A 24,401-nucleotide genomic window follows, 5' to 3' on the forward strand; every position below is an offset into this window, starting at 1 on the left:
TCTATACACGTATGGCAAAAACAATAGCTGCAACAAGATGTAGTTAGTAACTACTTCAGTAATGCAATATGTACTTAAATATTAAAAGTTTGAAATGTTCTATGTACCTTTCTAAAAATATAATTTATTTAAAAAGAATCAAATAAGCAGGTGTGACAACTGTACACTCCTTTAGAAAGATAAGGCTAATTTATCTCTTTAAATATTTTGGTCAAAGCCACTGTAATTGTCATATCTGTATTTCTAATTATATCAAGTTAATCATATCATTTACAATTACTGGAGACGCAGATTATGAAGAATGCAGTTTCGGACCACAGTTCCACACGCTCCTGTTAGATTGATCGTGGAATTACAGAATTTTAGAAATCACTTAGTTCAAACCTTCATTTTAGAGATGAGAAAGGTGAGGCCCAGGCAAGAGAAATTACTTGGCCAAAGTTACACAAGTAGAGGTAGACCCTCGGCTAGAACTCAGTCCTCCAGAGGAATGTGGAGTTACATCTGTCTCTAGTCCAGAGCCACTCAACTGATTTCTGCTGTTTACAAAGCCATGCCTAACGCTTTAACCTGGCATTCAAGGCCTCTCCTTTTTTCTGCCCTTAACTTTCTTTCCAACTTTATCTTTCTGTTCTCATATAACACTGTATTCAAAATGTCCACGGATAGTCCCAAGACTTTCTGCTTTACTTGAAAGAAAAGCTTCTCTCCTTACTAATCTCTACATAGGCAAGTCCCATCTACATGCCATCTCCTCCAGAAAGAATTTCTCGATTCTCTTGACTGAAACCTTTTATCTGCAGAAAATCACTTCTGTGGCATTTTTCATCTTTCCTCTTACAGTGATTTGTGTATGTTGCAACTCTCTTCCTAAAATCGATGCTACTTGTTGACAAGGCCAATTCACCTTGATAATCTCAACTTGGCATAATGCCTTGTTCTTAACAGGTTCTTAGTATATGTTAAATGAATAGACGATTAACCTTGTAATGATACTTTCAGTAATATAGCCAAAAATTAAACTCAAAAAAAATTTACTCCAAGTTTGGTTTCCTAACACTTTTGATAAAATAGATTTTCTACATTGGCTAAATGTACCCATAAATCTGGCTTTTTTTTTTCTTAAAGTAAAAACAATATTGTTCTAAATCACTCCTAAATTATTAATAATAAATCCCTTCAATTTAATTTTTATTTTCAGGTGCAATGATGAAGAGTTTTTTCCTAGTTGTGAATATCCTGGCATTAACTCTGCCTTTTTCGGTGAGTTAATTTCATCTAACCCATTTGTATCAAGACTTTAAGAAAATTTTACTTAAAGGCTCTAATTATGCAAATTTCTAAATACAGTTGAGAATATTGTATTTCTAAATATTTTAGAGAACAAAATAACTGCATGATAGCTATCATTTCTTAAAAGTAATTTATTTTTGTATTTATTTATATTATAAAATTAAAGTCATGTTCTGGATATGCTTTTAGTTCCTAGGAATTAAGAAATTACACTTTATCATGTATAGCAAAATTTCACAATTCTCATACTACAGAGAAAACATATTCTGGGGGAAGAAACAATACTGAAAATATTTTTAAATTATAAAGTGCTCTAAAATAATTCATAAAGGATAAATATAGAAATCATAGTCCAGGATCAGAAATTCTTTTCATTAAACTCCTATCTCACACAGACCCCAATTTCTTTAGGGACTAAATCCTTAAAAGATTGGGAGCTTGCTTAAGTTTTTCCATCAATTTCAAAGACCTTGACACATCTACCTTTAACATTCAAACGTTACAGTATCTTTTATTATACTCTTCCCATTATGTCAACTGAGGGACTCCTTCCCAGGGATTATATCCACAAATACCTCTGTGGTTTTCAGGCATTTTTTTGAATTACATGCTGTGTTTTAAGGCTATTGGATCAAGATAAAAAGGTGTGTTTTTTTTGTTTTTGTTTTTGTTTTAATTTTTTTTGACTTATTTTCATTGCTGTTTTGGCTACTGCTCAGTTTTATTTTCAGGTTCATTTGGGAATCCCAGGCACTTATTTGCCAGCAGCAAGACAGGAAGGCAAATATGAAATGATGTTATACGACCTCGTCTTAGACTGTGAAATTTTGGAAGGCACTAGTCCTTATTTCATAATTCATTTATTATTCAATTTAGACTTCCTTTTAAGTTCATATCTACTAAATAATTTTATTAGGTGGATTCCTGGAGTCATACCTTCTAAAATTTTGAATGATTTTAACATTTATTTTCTTTCATTTATTCTTTGAAATCCCATTTTATTGTGGCCACTTGTACATTTAAACTTAAGTTTTCTCTTTGAGCACTAGGGATTAAAGTTTAAATCAGAACATGATCCACGACTGCCTGCCCTATAGAGCCTCTTCTTGAGCTGCTTGAAATTTGCTCTAGCCCCCACTCTTCCCGCTTTTCACAAAGGCTTCAAGCCCCTCAGACAGGAACAAATAACTCAAAGAAGAATGACAGTTTATAGATTTTACAGTTCAATCTTATGAGTAGCCAAAATTATACAATTAAAACAGCAATGTGATAGCATCTTCTATGTGCTAATTTATCCCTTCTCTCCAAAATAAAAATAGTAAAAACAAGATTGGGGCCAGCAGAGTGGCATGGTGGTTAAATCTGCACACTCCGCTTCCACGGCCCAGAGTTCGCAGGTTCAGATGCTGGGCACAGACCTACATCGCTCATCAAGCCATGCTGTGGTGGCATCCCACATACAAAAAAAAGTAGAGGAAGATGGACACAGATATTAGCTCAGGGCCACTCTTCTTCAAGCAAAAAAAAGAGGAGGTTTGGCAACAGATGTTAGCTCAGGGACAATATTCCTCACCAAAAAAAAAATAACAAATAAGATTTATTGCTAGCAATTATGCAATGAACTATACAATCTCATAGTCTGTTAGTGGCATTGTAAGCTGGCACAACTTTTCTGTACAGAAATTTCATAATTTCTATTGTCAGGGAGGGGGGAAATCCCCTTTATACTCTTCTTGTGTTCTTATGGCTGAACTAACAATAAAATAGACACAAGACCAGATTAACAGGAAAAAAACCCAGTTTAATACATAGGTATTGGAGATCATAGAGAAATGATTCTCAGAGAGTGAACAAAGCAGGCAGTATACGTATCTTTTACACAAAGAAACAATAAATTTGTGAGGAATGACAGGACACAGAAACTTATATTTGAGGTACACGTAATTAGTGGGGAATTTAAGCAGAGTTTAGCCTCAAGGTAGTAAATTAACACAGTTTGTTTATTCAGGCTTCTTGGCCCATAATTCCCTAATTCTGGTGATAAAGATACAGGGAGAGCACATTTCACATGGGAGATTCATTTATTGCTTTCCGAGGGAACAGAGACAGGAGGCTCAGAATGCCTTTTCTGTTTCTCAAGTAACTTTAATTCAAAATATTCAATATGCTATTGTGAGATATTTTGGGGTGGCCTCCCCTAGGCCCCAACACTATCAAAGAATTTTTCTCCCTCCAAAAATCACATTTTTGAAAAACTATCTTAAGGAATCAATGAAAATTATTAAAAAGGCCATTGGTATACAGTTGTTATTCGTCTCTCTATTTATAATAAAACATTTTTTTGAAAGAAACCTTAATGGTTACAATGAAGAATAAACATTTCATGACATAATCCTTGATCATTTATTTTTCAACTCCAAATATGTAAGTACGAAAACTATGAGATAAATAGAAAAATAATGAAGGATCACACTTCTTGGAAAAAAGCAAGATACAAGATACTGAAATGAACATATACCAGGAATACATAATAGAGATTGATATTATAGTAAGATCTCTAGATTATCAGAATTTTTGAGTGTAAGCAAGCTTTCTATAATATTAATATTTTTAAGTTATAAACTGATTTAAATGTGTTAAAGTGATTTTATACATTTAGAGAAAAACAAGTCTCTGTCTCAACACGTCATGAATTTTACTTCATCAGATTTCTGATTTTCTATACCTACACCTCCCAAAAGGTTTCTAGAGTCTTTTTATATCCAAGAATATGTGTGAAAAATCCTAAACTAGAACCGTCATTTAAAAAATATTTAATATTATGATGTCATCTCAATAGTTTACAGAACTTCGTGAATTTTTAAAGCTTTATACACACACACCTATGGAAATTGTTTTTTCACTCCTGATTCTCTCATGTTGTAATCCAGAATTAAGAAAAGTACTATAAAAACAAATGAAAGTTGCTTTAAAAACACTATTATTTATACAACATTTATATATTGATGTTACGCTAGAGGCGATTTTTTTAATCTAAGTAAACCTCATAAATCATCTTAGTAGGAGAGCAGAAAAAGAAAAATATGCCAAATGCTCCTCTTATTTTTAACAATGTACATTCAATACAAACTGAATATAAGCTATTCTTATTTTTCATTTAAGCAAATACCATATATATTTGTTGGCACAGGGATCAGATGATCATGTTATTTTCAACCTTGAATTTTTCTGCCTAGGTGGTGATTTTTAAAGACAATTTAACCATGGAGTTTATTACTACTATTTTAGTTAGTATATTGCTGTCACTTCTTGAACGGTTCACAGGCCTTATAGATTAAATAACCATGGAAAATATTTCAAAATATTTTACAATATTAAAATAAAAACAAAATATGTTTTGTCTTTAATACAAAAGATATTTTTAAAACCACAAAAAAATCTAGACTCTGTCTTGCTTTTTTTTAACTTCTTATTTCTTATTATTTCTCTGAACCTCACCAGAGTGCAGAGATGCAAAACCAGGAACAATCAACAGTAAGTGTATTTTAATTATTTCTATTAGAGACATGAACTCCAAAGTATAATATTCTGCAAAGTTCAATGATATTAAAATGCCTTCTATCTAAAAACTAAATATTTAAGCTCCATAAAATAATCTAATAATCTTTGCAAAAAAACATCACTTTAGCAGCCGATCATATGAATCAACCTTAGTGTTTATCTGAAAATCTTGGTTTCCTTTTATAGCCCAAGTCACATATTTTTGGTTTTCACGTATATTTAGTAAAATGAGAAAACTCTCTGAGAATTTAATATTGGGAAAAAATGAAAACAAAAGTCAAGCTTAATATCTTTCTTGTCTAATTTTTAAGACTTGGGGGAAGATCCCTCTCTGACCCATCTTTGAATACTTCTCACACACTTGTATGTACTTTCCCCTTTTGTTCCCCAAATATGTTTGAATGAATACTTTTAAATATGTCTCCTTTTGTAAGAAATGCTTACTTTGCAGTGTAATTTTGTTGATTTGTTTCTAGTCATACGAAAAGATCTAATGAATATTTTTATAACTGCACATAATCAATAAAACAGAGGCAAATAAAAATAGACAACTCCCTAACTGATCTTTAATGGATAAAATTAAGCTGAAAAAAATGTAAAGTTTAAATACAGGAATCCTCCCACATCACATTATTTTACTATTCTGCTGCAATTAGTTTAGAAAAAAACGTGCCCTCAGCCAATTCTTTAGATAAATTTAGATAAATAAAATTTGTAAACAATTACAAATATGTGGTGAGAATACATATTTACATACACACATACATCTGAAAATATATAAATACATACATATTTCTGTGTGTGTGGTATGTTTATGTGTAGTATGTCACAGCTCTCTCTGAGATCTTTTTTGCTGTTGTACTTATCATAATGCCCAGCATTTACTAAGTACTTTTCATACATGCCAACTCTGGATGATGTGGTTTATATTATGGATTACCTCATCTAATTTGTTTGAAACTAATACTATTTTTGATATTTAATATTTATATTTGTTGAAAATCAAGAAGTGGAGAGGAAATGTACAAATCCATATCTTATAAAATAATACGGTTGCTGGGTTTACTACTTCCAATATTGTACCTATTCAACATCAAATACTATAAAACATTATTTCAAAAAATTCTGATTTAAGATATCTCTACATTCCAGCCTACAATAATGCTATTCTGCATAATTTATTCTTTTTGCAGTGCTGTAAGAATGACGAAAGATTGTTTGATCAGAAAACAGTCAAATATATCCCAATTCGCTATGTGCTGAATAGCTCTCCTCGTCAAGAACCCAACTACTACCAACATAGACCAGTTGTACCAATTAATAATCAATATATGCTTTATCGATATTATGCAAGACCAGTTGCAGTTAGGCCACATGCCCAAATTCCTCAGTGGCAAGTCCTGCCAAATATCTCCCCATCCACTGAGGCACGTCATCCATACCAACGTCCGTCATTTATTGCCATTCCTCCAAAGAAACCTCAGGATAAAACAGTCATCCCTAACATCAACACCACTGCTACTGTTGAGCCTACAATTATTGCTACCACTGAACCAGCAGTGAACAATGTAGTCATTCCAGAAGCTTCCTCAGAATCCATCATCACAAGCACACCTGAGACTACCACAGTCCCAGTTACTTCACCCGTGATCTAAAATCTCTAAGGAAACATCAAAGAAGACAACACAGGTAAAGAAGCAAAAGACAAAAATGAACAACAGACAAGATTCATGAATTTATCAATACAATCATAAAATCTAAAATAATATAAGTGAGTTAATTAAGTCTATTTGGGAGCAGTCAAATGGGCTAATTATAATTTTAATCTGATGGTGCCATAGCTTTGACACACTAGATTCTATTCCAACAAGAAATGAAAAATAATCTTATTTTACAAAGTGAAGAAAAATGGGGGATTTTATTATCAATTTTTTTTTGACAATTGGAACATTCCTAGAATGTATTAGTTTTATTTCATTCCTATTCACACACAAAGACCATAGAGTAAAATATGTTAAATTCATGACTTTTCTTATCTCGAAAATGAATTCTATTAGAACAATTTATATAGGATGTGAGTTTAAATACAGTTTAATTGTTTAACAGTGTTCTTGCACTCTAATTTTAGTATGAATAGAGCAGAAGGAATGATATGTTTCCCATGCATTCTTGTATTTCAGACATCATTTCTGAAAGAATCCATGAAGTTAGGCACCTCAAATTTTTCCTATTCTAAGATCAATCTATGGAAGAATTCTAATTCTTAATTTGTAAAGCACATACATATTAAAAGGATATTTTCAGAAACTTAAATATGATGCAAATTGTTTCTATTTATTATTTGGATCAATAGATATCGGCAGTGTCTAAAATAATTTGTAACTTATAGGAAGAAGTTAAACAAAGAGAAAGATTAATAAAATAGAAAATGACCAAAGAGTGTGAAATAATAAAATAGAAAATGACCAAAGAGTGTGAAATAATTTGGGGAGAAAGTTACAAAATTTGGGGAGTCTTTGCAACAAATGTATTTAGTGCATCACATTGTCTACATGTTTTGTGACCTAACATAGCATACAGTGATCTGTGTTATAATGATAATAACATTGGACCAGGGAAGGCTGCTTCTTCCATCTTAGGCAAGTCATTACTGTCTCTGAACTTTCATTTTCTCATAATTTTGGTTGCTATGGGATTGAAGTGAGAATGCATATTATGAAAAAATTGTAAAAATTGATCAATTTGTAAAATGTAATGCATTAGAAAAGATAAAGTAAAATTAATAAATACTAAAATTTACTTTTAACCAATATCTCAAGTCCTTACTAAATGATAAAAACTTTACGTAATTATCTCAGTTTATTCCTATAGCAACCATATGGAAGAGATTATATTACTATCTTGAATTCACAAATGAAAAAAAAGATAGGCCTATCGATGTTAAGTAAGTTACTACAGCTAGGAAGTTCCAAACTGGAAACCAAACCAAACCTGTTTGATTTCAGATAGTAAGGCTTAATTACTATGCCATCTATTTCCATATGGGCTGTCTAATGTGCAGAAAAACAGAAAATATACTATGGTTTCCTTAGATTAGCATATGTGTAAATTGTATTATTTAATTGGTATTTAATAGGACATCTGGCAAGAAAAAGAAAATAAGTTGGATAAATTTTTGACTTATTAATATTTAGAAAACAAAATGAGAAAATTAAGGGAGACAACATGAAAGCAGGTAATTTAAAGGAGTTATATATTTTATTGATCCAAAATATATTATTATATAACTATGTTTTTAATAGAATAATTATTTCAATAGTTACATTTATTCAAAATGCACAAACCTAGATTTCTCAGTTAAAATCACTGTATTTCACTTATAGAGAAGTATGTAAAGGACGATGTATTTCTGTAAATATTAGATGAAGTCCATCATTTTCAGCTCACTAAATGCCAATTTTAAATATTTAATTTAAGTATTTAATTTGATAAACTCCTTGAATACAAACATATAAGACAAATCATGGAAGCTAAATAAAAGTCTATATATCGTGAGAACTGTTAACACATTACAAACTGAATTCCTAAACTGCCATCATTTTTTATAGGTCTTGCTGAAACCACACGACAACTTCAAACTCTCCTTTCACCACTTGTCTGCCTTCAGCCAAGAGAGAATGTGATTTTCATGGATTCAGCTCCTTTCTCTTCTCCCCTTACATTTTACATTCATGCCACATTTAGTTTTTTGATTCTTGCACAATAAAACCAATTGAAAGCAACTGGATCCCTTCACTTGGGAGGAGTCTGTGGATACGCCTTAAGGATCCTCAAAACCTTGAGGTACCGAGGCAAATTTAGTGTGAGTTTGAGTACACAAGATTATCTGCGGGCAAAGTTCATAATTTCATTTGATTCTCAAAGTCCATGGTCTAACACTGATTTAGAATGTCTTCTCCAGGATGACACTGGAGTTTCTAAATTTACAGCTAAGTCATGGGACCAAAGAATTGATCCATGGTGTTCCAATCCAGACGACCACAAAGTGACTCTTGGGAGCCATGGGAACTCTAGAGTTAACATTAAATTTAAGTGCCAAATGCATTTCTAACTTTGGTCTAGATCATTCCCAAGAGCAAATTCTGGGCACAGGCAGGCTACAGTTGACCACAACTACAAACAGATACATGGCAAAATTACAGGAGTTGATAGAGATTCTAGACCTGTGTGACTAGCTTCCTCCAGACTAGAAGCTACAATCTCATATCTGTCCAAACACAGACACACAGACACAGACACAGACACAGACACACACACACACACACAAACACACGACAAAGCTTCCGGAATTGAGGTCTCCAGTCTACAAAAATTGATGAATACTCAAAAAGTCCAAAAATATGACTTAGTTTTTTCCTTAAACAAATATTGCAAGGAAAATGAGTGGGTCATTTATGTGCTTGCTTCATATTTAACACATTATGCCAGGAAAAACACAAATCATTCAGTCCTTACAGAGTACCTACTGGTCACCCATCTAATCTCTTGCTGTAACCCTCAACAGATGTGCTATTATTAGGAGTGATTTACAGGCTTGTACCTACTCTCTCACTCTAATGCCAGAGTCTGGAGGGGAGGCATGGTCAGGAACATGACAGCTGGGCCTCATTTGCTATGACCATTAATAATATTATTAATTTCTTGAAAAACAAAGTAAAAATGCAGAAGAAGTAGAATTTATTTCAATAGTTTAAAAAAATGTTTATCATCTACTATGTACAAGGTACTATAAAATTATTGTGGGATACAAAACAATAACAATATTTAATAATACTTAAACAGTTCATATTATAGGCTAGTCAGTCACTCTTCTACTTGTTTACATGTATTTACTCAGTTAATATGTAGTCATGGACTACATATTGTTGTTGTTATTAATACTATGAAAGAGAAATGAAGTAATTTTCCCCAAGTGGGGGTGGGAGTTGAACCCAGATAATTTTGCTTTAAAGTCCATGCTCTTCATCATGTGAACACTACTATAAAAGCATTTCCAGTCTTGCAGGTGAAATATGAATATGAAAGCAAAAAACTATGAAACAAGAAAAACATTCTTAAGTATTAATATTGTCTCAAATTAATATAATAATAATATATCTAACTAAATAACATTAATAATGAGTTGTTAAAAGTATGATTTTAAGCTAAACACTTACCTCCCTGGTATGATGTTATCCCATACTTGTACCAGTTGAATTAACTAGTTGAAGTATTCTGCATACATAATATTACATAGTAAATCCCTCAACTACAATTTACATGTTAAGAAAATACATTAATATGTTGGTTATTTTGGATTTGGTTAAACTACTTTCAGATGTGAGGGTCCATCCAAGTGGAGGTGGTTTGTAACTAATGAGAAATTGGGTCTTTAGCAGAGAAAAGAAATCTGGAGATTCACACATAATCATGCAATAATCATTTATTTGCCAAATGCCCACTATGTGAATAAGGCATGTTTCTTCCACACCTCTAGGAGTTCATAGTCTAATGAGATTTAGAAAAACATTTTATTATTCAGTCCTGCAAAACAGCCTTATCTGAAAGTTCTTAGGTATTCCAGAATTCACTGTTATTATATAATAAGCATTCATATAGCACTTTAAAATGTAAGAAGCTCTTTCACGTATATCTACTACTTAATCTTCATCAATAACCTCTTAAATAACTTGTTATTGATCCTCATTTTGTGTATATGAAAACAATTTCTCTTAAACATTAAGAGAATGAAAATTTATGGGCTTTTGGTTTGGATAGAACTGGATTAAAGTTTTAGCTCAACATGCTTAACTGTGTGACCTTGGGCAATAAATAGAATGGAAACTAACATGTATTTGATTTATTGATATACGTATCAGGCTCTATAACAAAGAATTTACAGATGTTACTTTATTTATTCCACACAGTACTTTCTTAGAGAGGTACTAATATTATGCTCATATATATGTATGAGGAAACTGAGACTCAGAGAGATTAAGTAATTTGCCTAAGATCAAAAACCTAGTAAGTGGTAGAGTTTAGCTTTGAACTCTAGCAATTCAATCCACCAGCCTTCATTATCTTACTACTAGGATATACAACCTCCAATCTGAAATATTCATTAATGTACCCTTTATTAACTGGGCATTCAGTAAATGTTCATTCCTTTATCCCTAAATTTCCTAAATGACATTTTCAAGGACATCCATTGTCCACAAGACAAAGTCAACTTTCATGATCTTGCTATTTCCACCTCATCTGTCTCCATTAGATCCTTATACCACACACTCCAGAGACTCCAAAACTCCTGTGACTGCTTTAGCTGCACCATCACCATCACCAGCACTTTTCTGAAGCTGCTCAAGTCCTTTTGATAATTCATATCATGTAATCAAAATTTGACTCCCTGGCTTAGATATTACATCCTTAAGAACACTTTTCCTGAACTTCTAAAATCAAGTGCTCCATTAATGTGCTACCATAACATCCTGCCCCTGCCAGTTCCTTTCCTCCTTAGTACTTAATCAAACTCTGTCATACCCGCCTGTCCACCTCTCCTGCTGGACTTTAAGCCCTATGAGCATAGGAACTACATTCTGCTCACTACTGTCTCTCCAAAGTAAGGCCTAATACAGTGTAGAGCTAAATAAATATTTGTCACACAAATGAGTAAGTAGAAGAATAAATGGATTGTTAGTGACTGAAGTCGAAATACCCATTTAATACGATTTAATAACTTAGTCTTTTTTTTACCAAAATCCAGAAAAAAAAATGTTGATTAGTGATAACGAATCAAACTACCAAGGTCACATTGTTAGGCTAATTTTAAACTCAAAAGAAAATTACTACAGATCATATTACCAATCACAGCAATATAAAAGTGTAAAGAGAGAACGTTTTTATAATTTAAACTCAGTTTTCAAGGAAAGAAAGCTTAGTGTCAACAGAATGATAACAAAATTGCTATTTCAATACTATGTAGTATCTTAACTCTAGCACACTATTTAGAAGGCGGCAATGATAGCATGTCTTCTTCCTAATCTTCCTAATGTGATACACTATAGTGGTGACCAGATACCTATATTATTGGAATAAAGGCTATAAACCTATTAGTTAAGGCCAATGAACAAAAACAGACTTGAAAGATCAAGTGTATTCTTTTTATGTGTGTATTTTATTGGAATATACTGAGAAATCCCAGAAACTCTTGAAAATGAGATTAAACTCTTAAACATTCCTATAAAATTAATATCTGGCATTAATGTAGTTATTTTCCATATTTAAAAATCATCATTTTGAATCATTCATCACAAAATACCTACAACCATTGTTGGGTTGGTTAAGACAAGGACCTTAAAGAATAAAACCTTGACGTACCTTATGCCATCAAAACAATCAATTTTAAACTGATGATTTCAAGTAATAGTACAAACAATAAAAATTTCCTAAGGCATAAAATTATTCTTTATTTTTCCTAAATAAAGATGTAACAGTGAAACATAATATTTCCATGAGAAGAATCCATGCAAGCAACTGATTTTGTCAACAGACTTGACTTTCTTTTAATCAGTATTAACCCCTGCCAACAATAATCATATTAAAGTTTGCTTGGCTCCTCCCCAATAGGAAATAAGTAGGAGGGGCATCCAGGAATGAAGAGTTTATTTATTCAAAAGGTACTCACTAATTTTCATTTGGAGACAACTATCAGAGAAGAGTCAGCTTGGTTAAAAGAAGATAAAATCTGAGCAGAACATAGAGAAGAAACCCCCTTCTAAGGTGTCTATGCAGATAAGAGTTTAGGACTAGGTTTTTCTTTTAGGCTCTGAGCTTTCCAGTTTGGACACAAATGTAATAGCTAAATAAACTAATAATTGAAATGATCTGCTGACTTAGGCAAATTGAACCTGTTCCTAACACTATTATACTAAGTACTGATGGGAACTGGTCATACCCATTCAAAGGCTAGAGTCCCATCACTTTCACTCTCTTTGCAGTTAAGTCAAAGCCTATTCCTGTGAATTACTCAGGTTCTGTGGCTGAATAGCAGCCTTGATAAAATGTGATTTAAGTAAAAAAACCATAAAGTGAACTTGTGTTTGTTGAATAAAAATTGCTATAACAGGAATGCCTCATTCTGCCTAAGGCACTTCCTGGTGATAAAGTGGTGCCGACTTCAATTTTTGCTTTAATCCTTCCGAGCCTCTATGGAAGCATTGACTTCACATTCATACAAAGTATGAACTACAATTTTTAAACTAAAAACTTTTTAAAAAATAATTGTTACTTAAATAATGTTTTTATTCTTATATTTGAAGAAGTGTTAAGCTGTTAACCCAAATTACTCTAAATTACTGTAATATTATTAGACCTTTGTAAAAGATGCAGAAAGCCCTTGGGTAACCAGCAAATTATTTAGTGAAAGCATTGCTTCCTGAGAAGTCTTAATATCATAATTTACTAAAATAAATGTGGATTTGAATAACTTATTTATCACTATATTATTAAGTATGCATTCTCTTTATTCTTTTTTTTTCCTGCTAGGGTCTATAAAGAAAAGATGAAGGTCCTCATCTTATCTATGATCATCTTGAGCCTTATTACATTCTTCTTGCTAAGTTTTCAATGCTCTTCAACAGGAAATTTTCTTCTCATTTACAAAAAGATAAAGATGTTCATATTGATCATATGCCACAAAACATCTTAGAGTAAAACACCATTGTGTTTGTAACTAGGATAATACACTCTTTGTTGCTTTAAAAAATTTTTACCATAAACTTTGACTATTATATCCCTTTCCATATATTCACACATTGGGAATATTATAAAAAACCAGTCAGAAACTTATGTTCACACAAAAAGATGCACACAGATATTTATAGCAGCTCTATTCAGAATTGCCAAAACTTGGAAGCAACCAAGATGTCCTTCAGTAGTGAGTGGATAAACAAACTATGGAACATTCAAACAATGAAATATACAGTGCTAAAAAAAAAAATGAGCTATCAAACCATGAAAAGACATGGAGGATGGGCCGGCCCAGTAGTGTAGCAGTTAAGCAGTTAAGTTCACGTGTTCTGCTTTGGCGGCAGGTTTCGCCAGTTCGGATCCTAAGCACGGACCTACTCGCTGCTCATCAAGCCACACTGAGGTGGCATCCCACATAGAAGAACTAGAAGGACCTACAACTAGGATATACAACTATGTACTGGGGGCTTTGGGGAGAAAAAAAAGGAAAAAAAGAGGAAGATTGGCAACAGATGTTAACTGAGGACCAATCTTCCTCAAAAAAAAAAATGACATGGAGGAGACTTAAATGCATATTACTAAGTGAAAGAAACCAATCTGAAAAGGCCACATATTGTATGATTTCAACTATATCACATTCTGTAAAACACAAAACTATGAAGAGAGTAAAAGGATCAGTCGTTGCCAGGGGTTAGGAGGGATGAATAGCAGAGTACAGAGAATTTTTAGGGTAGTGAAACTATTCTGTATGTTACTATAATGGTGAAAACATGTCATTATACATTTGCCAAAACCCACAAAATGTACAACACCAAGACTGACCTCTAACGTAAACTTTGAGTGATAATGATGTGTTAATATATATTCATTTACTGTAACAAATGTACCACTCTGGTGTGGGATGTTGATAATGGGGAGACAGAGCATATATGAAGGCAGGGAGATATGGGAACTCTCTGAATCTTCCACTCAATTTTGCTGTGAACCCAAAACTACTTCATAGAATAGTCTTTAAGAAAAACATGAAAATCAAATCCGAAAAAAATTAAATTTTTTTATTTTTACTACTGAATATTTTTAAACACACCCACTATGAATTGATGCCATACATATTTAATTCCTTACTTGTATGTTTTTTATTTGCAGACAAGTGAGAGTCTTAAAACTCAGGACCAGTCAAGACAAATGCCATTGAGGCTAAATTTACCTTCCAAAACTGGAAAAACAAAGTCCTCACATGCCCAGGCTGCACTAAGACAAGCCCAGTCATCAAGCCAGGCTTCACTTACAGGGACTCAATCAAAATCATATATATCAGTTTTACCAAATCGATCTCTAGCACCTAAATCTAAAAGATCTTCAACTTCCAAATCTACATCCAAGCACTAATTGTCTTCCCAAGATGCAGCAAAGAAGTCTGCCTCTACCAAAAAGCAATTTCTAGCTAAAAAGATTGCACAAAAACAGCCTTAATCAAAATCAACTTCAAAAAAAAAACGGAACTTAATCCACAAGTCTGCAGGCAAACTGACCTCAGCTGACAAGTCTAAGTCCCAACAGTCATCTCCCACCAAGATGGCATATAATGGAAGAAAACTGCTAAGCCTAAACAGAAAGAGTCAAAAGTTACCAAGTCTACACTCAAGCAGACATCATCTACCCACAATACAGGAAAAAGATCTTCAGTTGTCGGTGCTACAGAGAAATCAACTGTAAAGAGAGCAAAACAGAAGTCTCCAGCTGCCAAGCCCGCACTTAGACAGACATCCTCTTCCCAAGGTGCAGTAAGGAGCCATCTGGTTCCTAAGTCTAAACAGCCGAAGTCTAAAGTTCCCAAGAGTAAAACAAGGACAGTTTCTTCTAAGAGGTCTCCATCAAACAATTTGCCAGTCTCCAGATCTACTTCAAAAAGAATTGCCAAATCTGCAGCCAAAAAGTCTCATGGATGCCATTCTGTCAGAATCCAGCATCTAGCTTCCAAAAACAACAGAAAGAAGATAAGACCTTTGCATTCTGTTAACCAGTCTCCAATTTACCCAACGTTACTACATGCTCCCAAGCGCCGTCTAAGCAAACCTCATCCACCACCATCTTTTCCAATAAAATCTCATCCATCTCAACTTTAAACCCAGACATCTAAACCTCATAAGCCCAGACCTTGTCAACATCGATCAAAAAAGCAGCCATCTGAGAATTCTGTAGAAGCACCCACTGCATCACACACAGCACCAACCACTGTCTTTGCAGATATCACCTAGACAGCCACTGGAGGTACTAATAATATTACGACTAGCATAGCTCAAATTACACCTACCGCAAAAGCCCTTACCCCTACCCTTTCACCTACTACACTACCTCTGCATTTCAAATTATCACCCAGTCTGCCAATACCACCATCACCAGACAAGAGACCACTACCCTTGGAGGTGACATAGCTACTACTCCAATCGACACTACTGCTGCTATAGTAGGTTAAACCACTTCTGCAATTGAAACTACTACTGTGAAAACCGGCACAACCATTGAAGAGACTGCTGTTACTGCTTCTGTGACTAGCCCCACAGCCACTATACTGAGCACCAACAGTGCAACTGACATTGCAACCACTACAGAGATTCTAAAACCTCGACAGCTGCTCCAGGAGTGAACACTTCTACCCTTGGCACTACTATGCCTGTGATCGATATCACTTCTGCTCTCTCTGATGCCACCACTACTCTGGGCAATGCCACCACTGCTAACAATACAATTGTTGACACTGTGCCTGAAGATGTCACCAATCCTGAAGAGTATGGCTTTGGCACTGAAGATAATGGTTCAATCTGGGAATATGAATAAGACCCAGAGCTTGCTGAAGATTCCACCGCAATTCCAGAATCTAATGCCATAAGCCCTGTTACACCTTCAGCTCCAGGAGCCACTACTCCTATACAAAAACGCCTGAGAACCCACAACTGATAACACTACTCAGAACCTACAGGTGATAGTTACTACACATAGCCCTTGAATATTGAGTGAATACTCCAAACAATAATCAAAAGTATAAGATGAAAACTGAAAATTTTAGCAGTGAAAATACAGCATTTCTTTAAGCACACTGTATTTATAGTTTCTAGTCTTTCTTCGTCTGTTACCAACATATCACGTCACATATTTTAAGTACCATAAAAAGAATTGTCATCATATTTTATTGTGATGACTGAATTCATTTCACAGGCCTCAATACTTGACACAAAAGTGGAATTTGTCTTTTATTCTCCCTCCACTCTAAAAAGTCCTTGTTGTCCTAAGAGCAAGATTCTGTAAATTCTCTTAACTCTTCTCTCTTAAGCACTGAAATTTCTCATTCACTGACCTTGACTGAATTACCCACGAAAAGTTGACTCTTGAAGTTTAAAAGGATAATTAATTACCTTAGTGAATTTCATCCTTACAAAAAGAAAGAAACACTTAAAGGTGTTACCTATAGAATAACAGGAATCCCATGTGTAGGATATGAGATTTTTTGGATACTGTAAAACTAGAGGCAGAGATATTATTCAGAGAATCTAGGAACTAAACATGCCTTCTTCCTCTGAATGAAAATTTACCACAGTAACTACTAAAAGGATCCCAGCAGTCTGTAAACATCTCTTTATATGGAAAAGACTATTTAAATTATTCCTGAGTTATGAAGCACTGGAAGAGCAAGAAATTATCTTCTTAGATCCAGTAAGACCCTGTCTTGCTTGGACAATGTCACTAGCATCTCTGGTATCTGCCCCCTCACCACTATAACCACACAGTCATAGACTGGGACCCAAGTGGAACTTAACTGAGAAATCCTACTTCTGTTCCTTTTCTCCATGACCGTCACACTTCCTTAAGACTTCAATATCCTCTGAGAAATAAGTACTGCTCTTGATCTAATTTCATAGGGCCTCTGTGTATGAGAGAGAGAGAGAGAGACAATGAGAGGAGAGAGAGAGAGAGAGAGAGAGAGAGAGAGAGATTTGCCTGTCAGTCCTAGCTCACCTGAAAGGCTGCACTCATATTTATTATCTCCATTTCTCATCACAAATTCTTTCTTCTCTGCTACAATGTGGAGTCAATAGCATATATAAAACAGTAATTTAGAATTGTAAAAGAAAAAAACAAAGATTATTTTTCTCTTCAGGCCATATATTTTAGGTTGATCAGTTTTTATCTTAAAATATTTTTTCTCAAGTCTACCCCACAGGAGATATTAAAATCAATGTATTCACGATATTTGATGGACACATATCCATAATCTGGATTGATATTACAAACCCAAACCAAATTAGTAGACAAGGTTTCTCTTCTTTTTATAGCCTTTAAGGGCATTTTAATTGTAGGTGAGAAATACTGTAAGAATCCGCTAAGCATAGTCATAAATTGGGATCTGCTCCATAGCTCCATGCATGTGCATGTCCAAAAAATTTCTGCCAACTTCTCTGCTTATTCTTAGATATTTATTGAATTTTTATACACCTAAAATATTATCCAAGGTTATTTATTGTATAAGCAATTTTTAATTTCAGATAACTAGATATATTAAATTAACACATTCAACATATATTTTGAGCATCTACCAATAGCAAGTCTCTATGCTAAGTGCTATGAGACAATACAAAAAGATGCGAACAATGATTGTGGTCAAAGGGAGCTCACAGTAAAGGGGGGAATATAGCACATGTATATAACTAATGATGGCACAATCCAAAACAGAAGAGAAGATTTCTTACAGACTGAGAGACCAGGGCAGTAATCATGGGAAAAAAAGGTGTTATAAGAAAAGCGCTATTTAAACTGGACGTTAAAGAAAGGGTTGAATTTTACTTTCTCAATTTTTCTGATTTGAACAGTACTTTTAACAACTGAATTAGTTGCCAATATGTAAAACATTTAAAAAATGGGAAAACTCATATAAAAATCCAGATTTTCCCCCAAAACATGAAAGATCTGGTGCCATGGGCATGCAGTCTTGCATGACAACCATCAATTACAGCAGTGCTACTCAAAATGTGGTCTGCAAACTGACTGCTGGACCACCAACTGCTACCAGTCAGTCAGGAGTGAAGGATATACATCAATGTTGTCATTATGCACATTGTTTATTTCAGCTTCCTTATTGATTTATTCATTTTTTCATTCATTCATTTAGTAGCAAGACGTTCTTGATGACAAAAGCAGTGGATTCTGGTGCAAGCTCTTCATCTACTCCCTGACCAGTACTTGGAGTACTGGTGAACTAGAGCTAAGAAACTGCCAGTCCTTGATCTCATAAATGAGGCAAGCTCTCCTCATTACACCAGTCTCCACCAGGCCTATTTCACACAGTCACTGTTAACTAGGTCCTCCAGGCGTTTAAACTTGTGCTCCTTGCTATCAACAATGAAATCACTTAAGATTTTTGAAAAGGAGAGTGGAATTCCTTTAGCTGTGATTTAGGATTAGGATGACAGTTAGTGAAGACCTAATGGAATTGGGGGAACAATTTTGGAGAGATATTAAGGAAAAAATACCAGTAGAACTTGATAATTTGTATATTGGGTAGGGTGTGGTGAAGAAGTACTTCCTATTTTCTGGCTTGGATGACTAGTTGGAAGGTAATACCCCAAATCAAAATTGAAGGAGTCAGTCTGCAGGAAAGAATTTACTTTGAGATAGACCATGCACATTTCACCTCTCTTCTATCCCTTTGAGATAGGCTGCTCACCTTTGTCTCCTAAAAACTGAGAGCATGGCATCACTTCAAGTACCTGTGGTATATTTACAAAACTGGATCATAGATTAGGCCATAAATATAACCTCCCTAAGTGTTAAAAACACAGAAATTCCACAATCGGAGACTTCTGTTGCCAGAATGCAACAAAACTAAAAATTAATTACAAAATTTAACCAAAAATGTCCAATTACTCTTCCAAAGGAACAAAACTGTAATTAAACAGTATTATTAAGTAATTTAAAACAAAAATTAGACTATATATGCAAGCTAAGGAGATGTAATCAAAGTCATATGTAGCAGTAAAATGCTGTATTAATTAGTATCATTTGAAGATTAGAGTAGATTTATCAAAAAGTTATATTCTTAGTTATTGATCAAATAAGCTCCAAATATGGTAGGAGGAATACAAAAGACTAAGATCTTATTTCTAGTTTTATTAATGTATAATTGGCAAATAAAATTGTATATATTTAAAGTGTACCATGTGATGACTTGATATCCTCATACATTATGACATGATTAACACAAATTAACACATCCATCACCTCAAAGAGTTACATTTTTTTGGTGCGAACACTTAAGACCTACTCTCTTAGCAAATTTTAAGTATATAATACAGTATTATTAGCCATATTACCCTGAAATACATTAGATCCTCACAACTTATGAGTTAAAGTTTATACCCTTTGACCAACATCTTTCCATTCCCCCACCCTCAGCCCCTGCCAACCATCATTCTACTCTGTTTCTATGAGTTTGATTTTTTTGTTTTTGTTTTAGATTCCACACATAAATAACATCATACAGCATTTGACTTTCTGTCTGGCTTATTTCACTTCACAAAAATCCCTCCAGGCTCATTCCTGTTGTCACAAATAGCAGGATTTCCTCTTTTTTTATGGTTTAATAATATTCCATTATATATATAGTACAGTTTCTTTACTCATTCATCTGTCAATGGACACTTAGGCTGTTTCAATATTTTGACTATTGTGAATAATGCTGCAGTCAACATGGGAGTGCAGATATCTCTTCAAGATAGTGATTTGTTTCCTTCAGATATATACCCAAAAGTAGGATTGTTGGATCATATAGTAGGTTCTATTTTTAATTTTGGGGGGAACACCCACACAGTTTTCCACAATGGCTACACCAATTTACATTCCCACCAACAGTGCACAAGGGTTCCCTTTTCTCCACATCCTTGCCAACATTTGTTATCTCTTATGTTTTTGATAATAGCTATCCTAACAGGTGTGAGGTGCTATCTCATTGTGATTTTGATGTGCATTTCTCTAATGATTAGTGACGCTGAGCATCCCTTTATGTGCCTGTTGGCCATCTGAATGACTTCTTAAAATGTCTATTCAGGTCCTCTGCCCATTTTTTAATTGGATTATTTGGTTATTTGTTATCTAGTTGTATGAGTTTCTTATATATTTTAGATATTAGTCCCTATCAGATATACGGTTTGCAAATATTTTCTCACATTCCATAAGTTGCCTTTTCATCTTGTTGATTTTTTTTGTTATTGTTGTTCTGCAGAAGCTTTTTAGTTTGATGTAGTCCCACTTATTTATTTTTGCTTTTGTTGCATGTGTTTTTGATATCATATCCAAAAAATCATTGCCAAGACCATTGTCATGGGGCTTTTTCCCTTTGTTTTCTTACAAGTGTTTTACTAGGTTTCAGTTCTTATAATCCTAAAATTCTTGTGGAACCACAAAAGACCACAAATAGCCAAAGCAATCTCAGAGAAAAAAACAACTCTGAAGGCACCACATTTCCTGATTTCAAACTATGTTACAAGCCTTTAGTATTCAAAACAGTGTGGTGCTGACATAAAAACAGACGTACAGACCAACAGTAAAATAGAGAGCCCAGAAATAAACCCATGCATATGTGGTCAACTAATCTTTGACAAGAGTCAGAAGAATGCACAATGAGGAAAGGATAGTCTCTTCAACAAATGCTGTTAGGAAAATTGGATATCCACATACAAAAGAAATACTGGCCCCCCTATCTTACACGACTGACAAAAATTAACTCAAAATGGATTAAAAAAACTAAGGTCTTTTTAATTTGAAGACAACAGCTATTTTTCCTCAATGATGTGAAGAAAATGAAACTTCCTATAATTAAATTATGTAATTAAGAAAGAAGGATTTTTGGGGCCGGCCTGGTGGCGTAGCAGTTAAGTTTGCGTGCTCTGCTCCAGCGGCCTGGGGTTCACAGGTTTGGATCCTGGGTGTGGACCTACACACCACTCATTAAGCCATGCTGTGGTGGCATCCCACATACAAAATAGAGGAAGACTGGCACAGATAGCTGAGGGACAATCTTCCTTAAGCAAAAAGAAGAAGATTGGCAACAGATTTTAGCTCAGGGCCAATCTTCCTCACCAAAAAAAAAAAAAAAAGACAGGAGGATTTTGCAGTACTCTCACATTGATCTCTGAAACAATATACTACTCTTCTTAGGTGATCTCAAACACATACAGGTAAAACACAAGTTATACTTAAGGAAAGGGAGTAAAGTATCATTACTAATTAATAGGTATTGCTTTAGAAAAGCAAAATACCCGAAACAACGTTTAGGGTTATAAAAATTCACCTGGAAAATAATGTTTAATGTCACAACATTAACACACAAATATATAACACAAAAATTATGTATTGTTCTCTAACTTATCTTTGTTTGTTATTGTTGCTGAGGAAGATTTGCCCTGAGCTAATATCTTTTGCCAACCTTCCTCTCTTTGCTTGAGGAAGATTCACTCTGAGCTAACATTTGTGCCAATCTTCCTATATTTTGTATGTGAGTCGCCACCACAGCATGGCTGCCGACGAGTGGTACAGGTACAGGCCCAAGAACCGAACCTGAGCTGCCAAAGTGGAGCACGTGGAAATTAACCTCTTGGCCACGGGGTTGGTCCTTGTTATCTCTTTTGTGCAATAGGATTATTGTAAAAAAAAGCACATCATGTCCTTTTGAGTTAGCTTATATATGAACGTCAGACAATAGATGCCACAGTCAACATGCATTTTGAATGCAGATTTTGAAAACTTAATTTCATATATAGAGTATATATAGAGACTAACAGACTTGTACATCTAAAAAATTCACAAAAATACAAACTATATCTTTGAAATAAACTTTTTATTTAAAAATGCTTTATATAAAGACTTACAATACATTCCAATTAAATATTCACACCAAATTTCAAAATTTCTCCCAGACAAATGTCAAATTAACCTCTATGAGAGCTAGATTGTAAAAACAGTAGAGAAATAGAATTTCTAGCAGAATAAAAAAGTTAATTTTTTAAAATTTAAAATAGCTAAAGGATGTAGAGGAGGCTGTGTAGACTACTTAGTTAAGTGGCCCCTACAAAATATCACATTCTATTGTCATTTCTTCCAATTCTGAGGTAAAGGTGTGTGTATTATTGAGAGAGTTACATATAAACAGTACATGCTTATCAAACAAGTGTCACTTTATTTTTCCTTCAGGAAGTACTTAGAATTAAAACACAAGTAATCATGTAATTGTTCATTTCTTTCCTCTCTCCTGGTAGAATAAAAGTAGAAGAAAACATATTCTTGATTTTCTCATTAGATTAAGATTAAGCTAACTTCTTCTCAATAAGTCAAGAATCACTGACTCATTCCTAGGACTCTGAAGATCCCCAACAAATTATCTGTGCAGGGAACACCAGAGTCTTCAGAAATGGCCCCTTTTCATAGATTTATGATTCTTTCTCTTCCAGGCACATGTTAAAATACCTGTGATATGTATTTGATTAAAGTCAAGTCATTTTGATTGCATAAACTAGGCATGTGAAGAAAATTTAACCCAGTTAAGAATTAATACTCAAAAAACTTTTGTTCAAGAAAAATCATGATCTCTTACTGTAAGTATTACCCTTAAGTAAGGGTGTGTTTCCCCTTAAATCAGAACCTTCAATGAAATTTTGTTTATATCAGCGAAATCATGATAAAAATAACTGTCTTGGTGAAAATTAAGCTTTGATTATCATCAGAATAGTTATTTAAATAATAATATTTGCTTTCACTAAAACTTAATTTAACTGAGGGGCGTATAAAATACTTACTCAGGATTATTTTGATGTTTATGTTCTAGACCTAGCAGCTGATGGGATTTCTCATCATAAAAGTTGTTCCTGTCTTCCCAACTACTTATGTATTGATCAGTTTAGCGTTTTCTCCGTTTATTATGTTGATATCCAACCACGATTCTGAAGAAATGCTCCCAGAGTAGAATCAAGAGCAGCTACCGCAGCATTTAAATATACATGCATATGTACACAGGCATATGCAAACATGTTTGTAAACATTTACGGACATATTTGATACGTAAAAACAAACTGCAATCATTACAGAAAGTCTCTTTCACCTGAATTATTATGAAAAGTGAGTCATTTTCAGAAGGCTTAGACTACAGCCTCATTTGCCTCCACTTCCTGCGATGCTTGATTCTGTTGCAGAGGTGTTCATATCTCTTTTGCTCTGCTTTTGGCTTCTAACACTTCTTATTCCATTATATGTTTGTTAGGTTTATTGTTCAGGGCTTTAACACATCTCTCTAGAGATATGTGGTATCAATTGTCTTACATATAAATATAACTCAGAGTTGTTGTTCTAGGAATTTTCACTGCTTCTCAGGGAAAATATCTTCTAACACTTCACGGACCAGTTGTATATGTCTGAGACAGAGAAAGTCTGACCGAATTATACTACCAGCTCATACTCTGGCCTCATTCAGCTGTCTTCAACTACTTATCTCAAAAAGGGGTAAAATAGACATGCCAGGGTCCCCACAAGAACAAATGGGGTATAATGAGAAAATATTAGACCTTAAATCTCTTTTTATACTCTTCTTTAAATTTCTCCTTTATGTTATTTTTTAATGTACATAATATATTTGACATGATAAATGTGTATAGTATATAAATAAAGGGAGTTTATTTTTTAACAAGCAGTATGAATAACAAACATTTAGAGCACAATTT

At 33.9% G+C, this 24,401-nt stretch overlaps 1 protein-coding gene across 1 annotated transcript; it reads left to right on the forward strand.

Moving 5' to 3' along the window:
* Positions 1 to 1,209: 1,209 nt before the first annotated feature.
* CSN3 (casein kappa) lies at positions 1,210 to 6,509 on the forward strand. The gene is made up of 3 exons (XM_058546427.1): positions 1,210 to 1,263; positions 4,795 to 4,827; positions 6,048 to 6,509. The coding sequence occupies exons 1-3, from the start codon at positions 1,210 to 1,212 to the stop codon at positions 6,507 to 6,509; spliced, it is 549 nt and encodes a 182-aa protein (XP_058402410.1).
* Positions 6,510 to 24,401: the final 17,892 nt, after the last annotated feature.

This window comes from Diceros bicornis, chromosome 8 (genome assembly GCF_020826845.1).
Source record: "Diceros bicornis minor isolate mBicDic1 chromosome 8, mDicBic1.mat.cur, whole genome shotgun sequence".
NCBI classification, from domain to species: Eukaryota; Metazoa; Chordata; class Mammalia; order Perissodactyla; family Rhinocerotidae; genus Diceros; species Diceros bicornis.